This window comes from Hoplias malabaricus, chromosome 2, assembly GCF_029633855.1.
Source record: "Hoplias malabaricus isolate fHopMal1 chromosome 2, fHopMal1.hap1, whole genome shotgun sequence".
Lineage (NCBI taxonomy): Eukaryota > Metazoa > Chordata > Actinopteri > Characiformes > Erythrinidae > Hoplias > Hoplias malabaricus.
In genome coordinates, this window is record NC_089801.1 from 18297976 (window position 1) to 18311337 (window position 13362).

The 13362-nt window shown below is 43.4% G+C and overlaps 1 protein-coding gene across 1 annotated transcript; it reads left to right on the forward strand.

The window, feature by feature from the left end:
* Positions 1-351: 351 nt before the first annotated feature.
* casr (calcium-sensing receptor) lies at positions 352-10881 on the forward strand. The gene is made up of 9 exons (XM_066651040.1): positions 352-456; positions 773-801; positions 1441-1580; positions 2045-2687; positions 4334-4640; positions 5635-6474; positions 6802-7032; positions 7518-7641; positions 8912-10881. The coding sequence occupies exons 4-9, from the start codon at positions 2491-2493 to the stop codon at positions 10057-10059; spliced, it is 2847 nt and encodes a 948-aa protein (XP_066507137.1). The 5' UTR covers positions 352-456; positions 773-801; positions 1441-1580; positions 2045-2490; the 3' UTR covers positions 10060-10881.
* The last annotated feature ends 2481 nt before the right edge of the window (positions 10882-13362 follow it).

Sequence of the window (13362 nt, forward strand, 5' to 3'; positions counted from 1 at the left end):
ATTCTAATAAACGGTTGATTATAAACCGAGTGAGGGAGAGTGGTTTTGGTTTAGTGTGGAAACACTCAGGGTCTAGAGGCAGTGCTTGTGAATGGAACCAGACGTCTTCCTAAATTGCTGAAGAGATTTTAATTACGTGAAATGGTTGTGAGCACACTGCTGAGGTTGGAGACCATTCACAAAGGTCCATGTTAAGTAGGACCCTAAAGGAAAACAATTGTGTACCATTTCCCATCATTCTACTTAAAATGTCAGAGCTGAAGATGGCCGGCTCCATTCATCACCTTCATAAGGCTCTGAGTCTCCATAGTCAAACATTTAAGGTCAAATCAGAATGAAAGACTTTTTTCATGTGTTTTTTTTAATTTGTTGTCATTTCAGAAATGCTCAAATGTTGTTTAAACAATGGAAGTCTCAGTAAGAACATGGAGATATGTTTTTAAAGGGAGATTCCAGGTGAGAAACTGGGTGGTGCACCTTTTTCCTTTGACACAGAGGTACACAAATGGATGAGGGGATGTAAAATAGCAGCGACCGTCGGCTGGTTTTATGTGTCCAGAGGAAATGGACTGGTCTGCTGTGGTTAATGTTTGACCGAGAGGAACAGGGCTCTGCACTCACTCACTCTGAGCAGAATTAATTGAAGCCAATAGACATTTCTCCACAAGCTGAAGTAAAGAGGGAAAGGAGAGACGCTCCTTAAGGGTCTCTCGATCAGACGGAGCTCTTTTTACTACTGATGCCTGTGTAGATCTTGTGTTTATATTTTCAGAATGGAGGGATTCTCAGACGTGGACAGGGGTGAGTCTAATTTTCTGTATATTTTTATATCTCTGAATGGGTTTATTTGTGTATTAATTGGTTTTATTTGAACTGTGTGGGATTTCTTTTCAAACAGGAATGGATTAAGGCTCATCCCAAAGTTTTGAAGAGTATCCTGTTGTTTGAATCACTATTTAAACTGCAATGGAGTTCAAAACCTAGGTTTAAATCAGAGTGGAAACCAGCCTTTAGTTTCTCAAGTGTCTTAGTTAATCTGTTTTGGGATTTTGTAGTTGATCTATTCGATATTTTTGTGCTATTAGATTAAATATTTCCATTACTTCTCTAAAGCACAGGTAAATTAATATTGTGGAATGCTTGGCTTTTCCTTGACCCGTCCATCAACATGATGAATGTGTTAATTACAAAGTTTTGATTGATTTAGATAGTAAAAGGATTGGACGCTGTTGATGCCTGAACATAATTTAGGTTTTAATATTACACTCTGGTATCCATGCTATGCGAGAAATGTTTAATACATTTTTAATCGAAATTGGAAGAGGCTCGTTGTTTTACTCCCTCTTTTACACCCTTTTCCGTTGTTTTACTGCTCTGTTTGGAATCTGCAGCGCATGCGATCTCTTCCCTTGTATAATCAGAGCTCTATCTTTTTTCCAGGGATTTTCTGTTGAATAGCTGGGTCCTGCTGCTGCATATTTCCAGAGGTAATGAGTGAGATGTTGGGCCATTTTCACTCCGCTGATGGTCACTCGGGTTACTCTGACCTAAACATCAGACCCAGAGCCCACACCGAGGAGGTCAGTGGTGTGAAACCCTTCACTAATCACTTCCACCCAATTATGGGGTTGTCTTTGTTATGGGCCACTTTTCAGAGACGTGCAGTTGGAGTGGTAAGGAAGCCTGTTTCTAGCAGACGGAGGAGGAAGGAAATTCACTGATTCTATTCCAGTGTCCTGTACATGTGAGAGATGCAGAGAAAACAGGACTTGAACAAAACCTGGTGTTGCGTCATATCTGTTCACATCAGACATTCATATTTGAACTCCAGGACATAATTAAGCTCCACTTTCAGTTACGGCTTTAAAAACAGTGCCGTGCTTCACCGCCTCATTTCACTTGCTCATTCATGTTTAGCAGGCCAAATGCTGTCCACAAGGGGGTGCTGTCATGCAGTTTTTAATGCCTTCTGGGTGTTTTTCTGCACTGTCTTTTTGTTTTGACACTAATAAATTGTGCAATTGCTTCTCTTCTGTGTCCACAGACATTTACAGCAGCTTCAAAACCTGACTCTAAACTCCTCCAGTTCTTACCTTGATGGACTCCTGTGTCTTGAACATTTCGCATCAAACAGAAAGTGAATCAGAGATGAAGACAAGACTGGTCAGTTCAGAGGAACGATCAAAGAGGTCGACAGCACCACAGATAGATCCTCGGTCGGTAAAATGGTAATTGGTGACATGGACTTTAGCAGCTGTGTTCTCCAGGAGCATTAAAACCAGTTTTAATTTACCTTGACTTTTAAAACATTTGAAGCTGGAATGCAAACCAGTGCCTTTCCTGGGAAGGAAATCTAAATATAATGAATGTTTTGGTCTGTACCTTGAACCAAGTGCATTAAATGGAAAATCTGCAGTCTCTCCAGGCAACATACTTTACTCCTAAATGAAACCTGTCTACATTCTCTGAACTCCCCTCGGATCTACAACTATGAGGTTTTACCTGAAGTTCTTTTTGCACTACTTGGTGCTGCTGGGCTCAAACTCTGGAATTTCTACCTACGGTCCACACCAGAGGGCCCAGAAAACTGGGGACATTCTTCTAGGAGGACTCTTCCCCATTCACTTTGGAGTAGCTTCCAAAGATCAGGACCTAGCAGCAAGACCAGAGTCCACTGAATGTGTGAGGTAAAATGGTGCTGATTTTGAGGAGATTACTGAAAGAAAATCTTGTACCTGTATAGAATAACTTTCTTGAAGATTCAAACAAACCACCTCAGCATTTCCAGTACATTTTCTACAAGAGCTTTACACCATAAGCCCTAATGTTCAAAGTAATTAACTGGACTGAGTCATTCATTCATTTATTCATTCATTGTCTGTAACAAAATTTTATCCAGTTCAGGGCGGCGGTGGGTCCGGAGCCTACCCGGAATCACTGGGCACAAGGTAGGAACACACCCTGGAGGGGGTGCCAGTCCTTCACAGGGAGACACACACTCAAAATTGTGTGAGTAAATGTCTGAGTCTCCAATCCACCTACCAACATGTGTTTTTGGAGAGTGGGAGGAAACCGGAGCACTCGGAGGAAACCCATGCAGACACAGGGAGAACACACCACACTCCTCACAGACAGTCACCCAGAGGAAACCCACGCAGAAACAGGGAGAACTCCTCACAGCCACCCAGAGCAGGACTCAGACCCACAACCTCCATGTCCCTGGAGCTGTGTAACAAAGACGCTACCTGCTGCACCACTGTACCGCTCAGTTTAATGATTCTAACGGGTGACTGCCTGTGAGGTGTGTGGTGTGTTCTCCCTGTGTCTGCATGGGTTTCCCCCGGGTGACTGTCTGTGAGGAGTGTGGTGTGTTCTCCCTGTGTCTGCGTGGGTTTCCTCTGGGTGACTGTCTGTGAGGAGTGTGGTGTGTTCTCCCTGTGTCTGCGTGGGTTTCCTCCGGGTGACTGTCTGTGAGGAGTGTAGTGTGTTCTCCCTGTGTCTGCGTGGGTTTCCTCTGGGTGACTGGGGAGTGTGGTGTGTTCTCCCTGTGTTTGCGTGGGTTTCCTCCGGGTGACTGTCGGTGAGGAGTGTGGTGTGTTCTCCCTGTGTCTGCGTGGGTTTCCTCCGGGTGACTGTCCGTGAAGAGTGTGGTGTGTTCTCCCTGTGTCTACGTGGGTTTTCTCTGGGGGCTCCGGTTTCCTCCCACGCTCCAAAAAACACACGGTAGGTGGATTGGCGACTCAGAAGTGTCTGTATGTGTGAGTGTGTGTCGCCCTTTTAAGGACTGGCGCCCCCTCCCACTTTGCGCTCAATGATTCCGGGTAGGCTCCGGGCCCAACTTCGCCCTGAATTGGATAAGGGTTACAGACAATGAATGAGTATTGAGTACCAGAAATGTATATTTTTTGCATTGTATTAAGCATTAAATGAAATTGTACACACTTGGAGTACATGTGTATTCTGACATTTGAGTTTATGAACTTAAATATGTTATGGCAAATGATTGCCTTCATTTCGGCCCTTATGCAGGTTTACACTGTGTGATGAGTTAAGGGGAGGAAATTGTCTTGAGTTATTCTGGGGTCATTATTTTGTTAAAACACGTGTTCTCCCACAATTTATTTCTTTGGGTAATTCAATTAATCTCTGTTTATGTAATGTTGGCAGAGCTGTAATCTTGTGTCCATGTGCTGTAACCTCTGCTAAAACTTGCAAGTCCAAGTTGCTACTTTAATTTCTATGGTCTGAATAAGGGTCCAAATCATAATCAGTGTGGAAGAAGTTGACTGTAAACACTCTGAATTTTGCTAATCAAGTCCCTTTCTCTGTGCAGGTATAATTTCCGTGGGTTCCGCTGGCTGCAGGCCATGATCTTTGCCATCGAGGAAATCAACAACAGCTCAAGTCTCTTGCCCAACATCACCCTGGGCTACCGTATATTTGACACCTGTAACACAGTCTCCAAGGCTCTGGAAGCTTCTCTGAGCTTTGTGGCTCAGAATAAGATCGACTCCCTGAATCTAGATGAGTTCTGTAACTGCACTGGCAATATCCCTTCCACTATTGCAGTAGTGGGAGCCTCAGGATCTGCAGTCTCTACGGCTGTGGCTGATTTAGTTGGTCTGTTCTACATCCCACAGGTATGAGGAGGATATTAACGTCGCAATCTTTAAACAGCCATGAGACTTGACACAAGGGTGGGAATCACAGTGCAACTCATATGATATTATCTTGATACATTGCCTGTGATAATGACTGTACCACGGCTCAATATATTGAGAGACAATACTTGTCATGACATGTGTAACTGAAGATAAAATACTCCTGAAAAGAGAGAGAGCAGGAATTATGGATTTATTAGTGTCAGTTTCATTTACAACAAAATACATATCTTCATGGCTCTAAAACATCCACCCTGACTTCAAAGTGTCGATGTCCAAGTGGGTCATCATTTCATTACATTACAATCTGCTTTCTGGCAGTTTACGGCTATTTTACATTGCAATGTTTAATGGGAGCAGTTGTGGGTTCGGTGCCTTGCTTAAGGGCCCCTTAGCTGTGGATTGAGGAGGAGGAGGAGGACAGTGCTGTTCCTTCACTCCCACCACCCCCAGTTTTCTTGCTGCTCATGGGAATCAAACCAATGACCTTTCAGCCCTAAGCCCTCTTCTCTAACCAATAGGCCACAGCTGTTCAAGAAGTGGCTGTGCATGTTCGTTATCCGTGTTATTTTATTTTAACAGTAGAGTTCTTGGAAATCACATCTGTGTGCCTTCATTGTTGTAAAAGTTGAAGTGGGCCCACACTTTAGACTTGAAAGAAGTCTAAAACTCGCTTGAGTTTTTCTTCACGGTAGGTTTACACTATTCATTTGAATAACGCTACCATGTGGTGTCATGCAGTATGGACACTGGCATGTTAAACTGGAGAGGGAGTCTGATGAGACCGACTACATTTCTCAATAAAAATATTGATATTTCTCCTGTATGAAAATGTATCACAGAAGGGATACGATATATAACCGTACCGATGTGCCTTCATATTTGTCCCTGCAGTTCTTTTCTCCGTCCTCCTTTGTCTTGTGTTGCATTCAAACTCTAACCCTAGCTTTCTGTCAACCCCCATTCCATTCAGATCAGCTATGCTTCCTCCAGTCGTCTTCTGAGTAACAAGAACCAGTACAAGTCCTTCATGAGGACGATCCCCACCGACGAGTACCAGGCCATTGCCATGGCAGCCATCATCGACCACTTCCACTGGAACTGGGTCATCGCCATCGCCTCGGATGATGAGTACGGCCGACCAGGCATCGAGAAGTTTGAGAACGAGATGCTGCAGAGAGACATCTGCATCGACCTGAACGCGCTCATCTCTCAGTATCTGGACGAGACGGAGATCGTTCGACTGGCGGATCGCATCGAGAACTCTACGGCTAAGGTCATCGTTGTGTTCGCCAGTGGCCCTGACATGGAGCCGCTAGTTAAAGAGATGGTCAGACGTAACATTACTGACAGAGTGTGGCTAGCAAGTGAAGCTTGGGCCATTTCCAGCCTCGTGGCTAAGCCTGAATATCTGGACGTGATGGGAGGGACCATTGGCTTTGCGCTGCGCTCTGGTGAGATTCCTGGCTTTAAAGAGTTCCTGCAGCATGTCCATCCAAAGAAATCCAGCCACAACGAGTTTGTCCGGGAGTTTTGGGAAGAGACCTTTAACTGTTACCTGGAGGACAGTCCCAGGAAAGAAGACAGTGAGAACGGCAGCACTAACTTCAGGCCTCTGTGTTCTGGAGACGAAGATGTCACCAGCGTGGAGACGCCTTACCTGGACTACACTCACTTGAGGATCTCCTACAATGTTTATGAAGCAGTTTATGCCATAGCTGAGGCTCTGCAGGACATCCTGATGTGTACACCCGGACGAGGACTCTTCGCCAATGGCTCCTGTGCAGATATTAGGAAAGTGGAGGCATGGCAGGTAATTTAATCTCTGTGCTGAAAAGTTGTAGTGGTGGAATAAGGTAGTGTCACAGTTACACAGCTCCAGGGACCTGGAGGTTGTGGGTTCGAGTCCCGCTCTGGGTGACTGACTGCAGTTTGTTTTCCCTGTGTCTGGGAGGGTTTCCTCCGGGTGACTGTCTGTGAGGAGTGCGGTGTGCTCTCTCTGTGTCTGCGTGGGTTTCCTGTGTGTGTGATATATATATATATATATATATCTCAAGCAGAAGTATATACATTGTGGATCTCAGTGGCTAGCTAGCGCAGGCCATTCTGACCACCTTTCTTGTCTCCTTTGATTGGGCAGGTCCTGAAGCAGCTGAGGCACCTGAAAGTCCAAAACAGTTTGAAGGAGACTGTACGTTTTGATGAAGCCAGTGAACTCTCTGCCAATTACACCATTATAAACTGGCATCGGTCGCCTGAGGACGGCTCTGTGGTGTTCAAGGAAGTCGGTTACTACAGTATACACGGGAAAAAGGGGGCCAAACTCAACATCGACAAAAGCAAAATACTGTGGAATGGCTATTTGACTGAGGTGATGCCCTGATGGGAATGTGCAGAATTATTATAACTCTAGCCTAGGCTTAAAGGCCTAGAGACCATTCGTAAACCTCTTTGTACAAAAACAAACTCCCTTTTGAAGTAAAGTTCATATAGGGCAGTCTTCACTTTGCCACCTTTTAGCAAGCTATTCATATTTCCACATGGACATTGCAATGTAATTCTTATATAAACATAATTACACTTCCTACATTTCCTTTCTCATGTATAGTACAATAATTCAATATCACAACAATAAATGTTTCTATAACAATGTGTTTTTTAAACACATTTTCAATATTTCAATCTAAATATTTTACAGCATCTGTCACTGAGTGACGGTCGGTACGGGGCACTGCCGTCAGTTCAACTCAGTCCATTTAGTTTAAAATATTAATATTTATATATCACATTTCCATGCTCACAAAACAACTGGGTATTGTCCAGTAAATATTGTGCTTACTGATCTTCTTTAACCAGGTCCCATTTCTAAACTGCAGTGAAGACTGTGAGCCTGGGACGAGGAAGGGGATCATTGATGGAATGCCCACCTGCTGCTTTGAGTGTACTGAGTGCTCAGATGGAGAATACAGCGACCATAAAGGTGAGCTAATCAATCACCGTCTTTGGTGCATCATACCGTCCAAGCATTTTCTCTACCCATACATTGAGGAAAGCTAATGCAAAATCAACTACAAAAGGGTGTACAGTAAGTTGTGGGTGTGGATATAATCTCCTAATCCTGCAGGTGATTTGATAACGGTTCTGGGCAGTGACACTGTGAAGGATATAAAGAAAACATCAGCTCGTTTCCATCATTAGTTTTTGTTGAATCTCTGTGGAAACTAAACCGTTCTGAGTAGCACAGGTGTGTTGAGGCAACTGGAGCCTGGCACTGTGTGTGTGACTGTGGACTCCAGGACATTATTCCTCCACCCTACAGCCCCCGACTCAGCCCAGAGGGGTTTTTACCTGCTCCACAATCTGAAGGAAAAAGGTTTTCTGATGAGAGCCATAAATAATAATTTTTCCTATAAAGATTAAATGTATTTTTTTTTCAAAGAATTAAAAAGTAACATGTTATTTATATATATATATGGATATTTTATATATAGATATATATAATATAATTTTTTTTTTTTTTTTTTTTTTTTAGGGTGATTACTTACTTCATATGAAGGGAAATTAAATGCAAGGTTCACGATTGTAATGAAAAACTGCTTTTTATATAATTCAGAATATTTTTCCTATGATTTGCTGCTCTCCAGTTAGTTTGTGCTTGAAACCGATCTGTTGTGTTTACAAAGCCCCAAGACAAACTGGCTCTGTTTGTCTTGGGCACAACGAAGAAACTCCAAATGTTGCAATTCATGAATAGAGATGAGGATGTTGCTCTATTTTTGCTCCATGGGGGGGTAACACTGACTTATTTTTGCTGTTACCAATACATTACTTAAGGTGGAAATGTCTATAAATTCAGGAGACGGCTAAATGCATTAGCGACAGTGCTACAAAGCTAAACAGCTCGAGTTACACATGAGTTTCTATGGGAATTCAAACAGTGAATAAACACTTACAGACAATTTACACTTCAGACACCAACAAACATTATTCATAGTTATCATTCTCCTCAAACAAACTGTTCCACCTTAAAAGAAGTGGCTCTTTGGAATGTAAACAACTTTAGGCAACTGCATTTCCCCACAATCCCTTTAATCAATGCACCCCAGCCCTTGTAATTTTGACAGGATGGATCACAAAAACGGCAATTCGATCCTTGTGCAATCAACGCAATATTCACTTCTGAGTCTATAGATTGTTATTATATATTTACATATTGATTTTCTAAACACGTATTGTTGTCTCGTTCACAGATGCCAGCATTTGCACAAAATGCCCCAACGACTCCTGGTCGACCGGGAACCACACATCCTGCTTCCTGAAGGAGATTGAATTTTTGTCGTGGTCAGAGCCGTTCGGGATTGCGTTGGCTCTGTTGGCCGTGCTGGGCGTTCTCCTGACGTCCTTCGTGATGGGCGTCTTCGTACGATTTCGAAACACACCAATAGTGAAGGCCTCCAACAGGGAGCTGTCCTACTTACTGCTGTTTTCTCTGGGCTGCTGTTTCTCCAGCTCTCTCATCTTTATAGGCGAGCCCCAGGACTGGTCGTGTCGCTTACGGCAGCCGGCTTATGGCATCAGCTTCGTGCTGTGTATCTCCTGCATTCTGGTGAAAACCAATAGAGTCCTGCTGGTGTTTGAAGCCAAGATTCCTACCAGTCTCCATCGGAAGTGGTGGGGTCTGAACCTGCAGTTTTTACTGGTGTTTCTGTTTACATTCGTGCAGGTGATGATCTGTGTGGTGTGGCTTTACAACGCACCACCAGAGAGCAACCGAAACTATGACATTGACGAGATCATATTTATAACCTGCAATGAAGGCTCTATGATGGCTCTGGGCTTTCTGATCGGTTACACTTGCCTCCTGGCTGCCATCTGCTTCTTCTTCGCCTTCAAATCTCGAAAACTCCCAGAGAATTTCACAGAAGCCAAGTTCATCACCTTCAGCATGTTGATCTTCTTCATAGTCTGGATCTCCTTCGTCCCTGCCTACTTTAGCACCTACGGAAAGTTCGTATCCGCTGTGGAGGTGATCGCCATCTTGGCATCCAGCTTCAGTCTGCTGGCCTGCATCTTCTTCAACAAGGTGTACATCATCCTTTTCAAGCCGTCGAGAAACACCATCGAGGAAGTCCGCTCCAGCACAGCGGCCCACTCCTTCAAAGCGGCCGCCAAAGCCACGCTGAGAAGAAGCTCTGCCACTAGGAAGAGGTCCAGCAGTGCAGGGGTCTCCTCAGGCTCCTCCCCCTCATCCTCCATCAGCCTCAAGACCAACGGCAATGAGTCGGCCACACCCTCGGAGGAGAGACGAGGCCAAAGGCCAAGAGTGAGCTTTGAGAGTGGGACCGTCACTCTCTCACTCAGCTTCGAGGAGGTGAGGAAGAACTCCATGAAACTGTAACACTCAAAGTTTTGTTAAACTTGACGTTGGTAAAAAGGAAGCCTGACTGTTGGAGACTTGTATGTGTAGTAGTACCTCAGTGTGATTAAAGTGAACATAACAAATACAACAATGTTCTAGACCAACTACACCAATTATGTCAAGTGAAATGTATTTTAATAGTGCTTTTTACAGCCTGAGGGTCCATAACTAAAAGTAAATCAGTGAATAACCCCAGGTGAGCGAGCCAAAGGAGACCAAAACTCACAGGGGGACCCATCCTCCTTTGGTCACATTGTCAAAACACATTAATAAAGGCCTCTGCATCTCACACAGATTCAGAGGTTGCTCCTACCTGCAGTTTTAAATGTTTATGAAGTCCCATCCCACTGGTAGATCAGGATGAAAAGATATGACGTTGAAAGGACTGGTAGTATTGAGTGTATCAGATGCAGGGAACAGAGGGCAGAAAACTGGTGTCAAAGCAGGTGGGCAGGAGCCTCCGATGTTCAGTCTTCCATCAAAGTTATGCCAGACATGAGGGCAGTCATTGACTCAGAAGGAAGTGGATTTATGGAGTTTAGAGAGCTAGCAATAACAGCTGAACTAAAAATACAGAATCAGAAACACAGACACAAGAGCCCCCTGAAACACTGGCAGCTGCCCTAATGAAACCCCTTGCTGTGGACCCAGGAGCACGAGAGAAATCTGGTGTATTTTACCTCAAGTCTGACAGGTTGTTACTGCAGATTTTGCACCCACTGAGTTCAGAAGAAAATTGCGAGATACCCAGAATTTTATGTATTGTATGCAGCCATGGTCTTATTTAATAAAAAACAATTTATCATCTGGTTTGACTGATGTGTACAGTTGAGTATCTTCAGTGTAACAGTGGACGACGTTTATTTATAACTGTGCCCAGGGGCTGTGTGTATAACATGAATAATAATGGTCCTAAAACAGAACCTTGTGGACCTCCGTAATTCACTTATACTAATTTATCAAAAAGGATAGTGTGGTCTATAATATCAAAAGCCGCACTAAAATAAAAATGTTAAATACAGTTACGGTTGGAGCCTTCTTTCCGTACTCTGCATTCTTTCATACATAATTTGCTTTTGGATGCAGACGGCGTGGAGCAATAACACTAGAGTCTGTGGGGGCAGTGCAAGAAGGGAATGGTGAAAGTTAATTGTTCTGCGTTCCTCCACCATCACAATATTTGATTTTTACTGTGAACTGCCCTCTACTGGATTTGTTGCTCAACAACCAGGTCAACAGAGCTGACACAAGGAAGTATGTGGGCATTGTCTGTGTGATCGCTTGAAGGGTGCACACGTTTCCGTACGGGAGTCTCTGAGCCTTTATATGATTTGTTTTTGATTTATTTATCTTTACACTTATATAGCACCTTTCTAGAAATCCCAGGAACGCTTTAAAATCAACAATCAACACTGCTCAGAACGCCATTCCATTCAATGTTGAACCCACACACACTGGTGAGAAGCGGCAGCCAAACGCGCACAGCGTACTTTCAACCAGGAACGACCGCCCACCTGGAGGACTGCATTGGGCACTAGGGCTTCACCCAGGAGAGAGACACACATTCACTTCTTTAACCAGCTTTGTGTGGATAGTATTGATGAACACTGTCCTGTTCTGTCTGCTGAATTGAGGATATTGCTTCTTCATTATACATTATATTCTTGCATTTATTAGGGTGTGTACATACATTTTGACTCAGATGTATCTCGCACAAAATGAGGTAATAGTCTGAGATTACAGTGGTTTGAAGAACAGTTAGGTTATCTGTATTGACACAGGGTCAAAACTAAATCAAGGTTATGATTACGATAATGGGTTGACCCCATTAATTGCATTTTGCCTGAAGCCGAAAGTCTAGGATTGATGAAAATGCTTTTTTCTCAAAACAAATTTTAAAATATCATACAGTTATGAAGCTTACAATAAAGCCACTCGATTGTTATAAAAATTCTGAATTGGCCCCTGAAGGTCTGTAAATATTAACTCAGCTTTTGTTTGTAAAAGGATTAGTTATTTTAGTAGTGAGTATTTTAAAAGATATAAATGTGCAACACCTTGTCTGAGTAATATCTGAGGTATTTGAGGAAACATTAAACCTACACCACCTCCTTTGATTAATCACCTCTGGCTGTGTGCTTAACTATAGGCTACATTTTATTTGAAGTATTCGTGGGATCTAGTCCAAGTTTCAGTTTTTGGGTAGATTTGTTTGTGGGTTTTTTTCTGTTTGTTTAATTCCAGGAATAACCACATTCTGAATATGATTGTGCCTAGGTGATGCCTGTTGGTTTAGCCTGTCTGTCTGTGACCTGGCCTCTTCTCTTTCAGCAGCAGGTTATACAACTCTAACTAATAGATAAGGTAAAATGAGGAATAAGGAGTGGATGCCATCCTACACTAAAAGACTAGGCATCCTCATAATCAATTACAACAATTATCTATAAACTTCAGATTATCTTCTGAACACCACTTGGACATCCAGAAGTGTAGTGCCCAAAACCTGCTGCAAAATTCAGCACACTATCGTGTTGGAATAGGGCCCTGCGCAGGCAAGAGTCATTTGTTCTTAGTGGCAACCATTCTTAGCTGTTTGCTAACAGCTAATATCCAGTGATCTGTCACCCGATAAACAGCCAAATGTAGCTTCCAGTGTCCCATGCTGGTGTACAATAGAGTCTTCTATGACCAGAGCACCTTGTAAAAGGCTTTTAAGTGGGTGTTTCACTGAGTGGGACGAACCTGTTTGACATGTGAACTGTGGGATGTGAGTGTTCAGCTGGAGTAGCTTTTGTGATAGGTTTAGCTTTTTTGTTATGCCTCCGAGACATCAACTGTTTGCCCCATTGTCTCTGTCCCTGATTATAGCCTGAACTTGCAGCTCAGATTTTCTTTCTCCACTAAGTAGTTACTAACTGACACTTCTCAAAACCACTGTGGTCACTAATGGTGAAGATTGAGTCATCACTGTTTATGCTACACTCCATACACAAATAAAAAAATCTGTGATAGCTGGAGTACTTACTTTATTCTGTCTTAGAGATATATTCATGCATTTGTTCATTCATTCGTTATGTGACATTTATTTAGTTCACGTGGTGGTGAGCCAGAGCCTATGTGGAATCACTGGGCTCAAGGCCCAATACACCCAGGAGGGGGCGCCAGTCCTTCACAGGGCAACACACGCACCTACGGACACTTTTGAGTCACCAATCCACCTAGCAATGTGTGTTTTTGGAGTGTGGGAGGAAATCCACATGGACAAGGCGAGAACACACCATG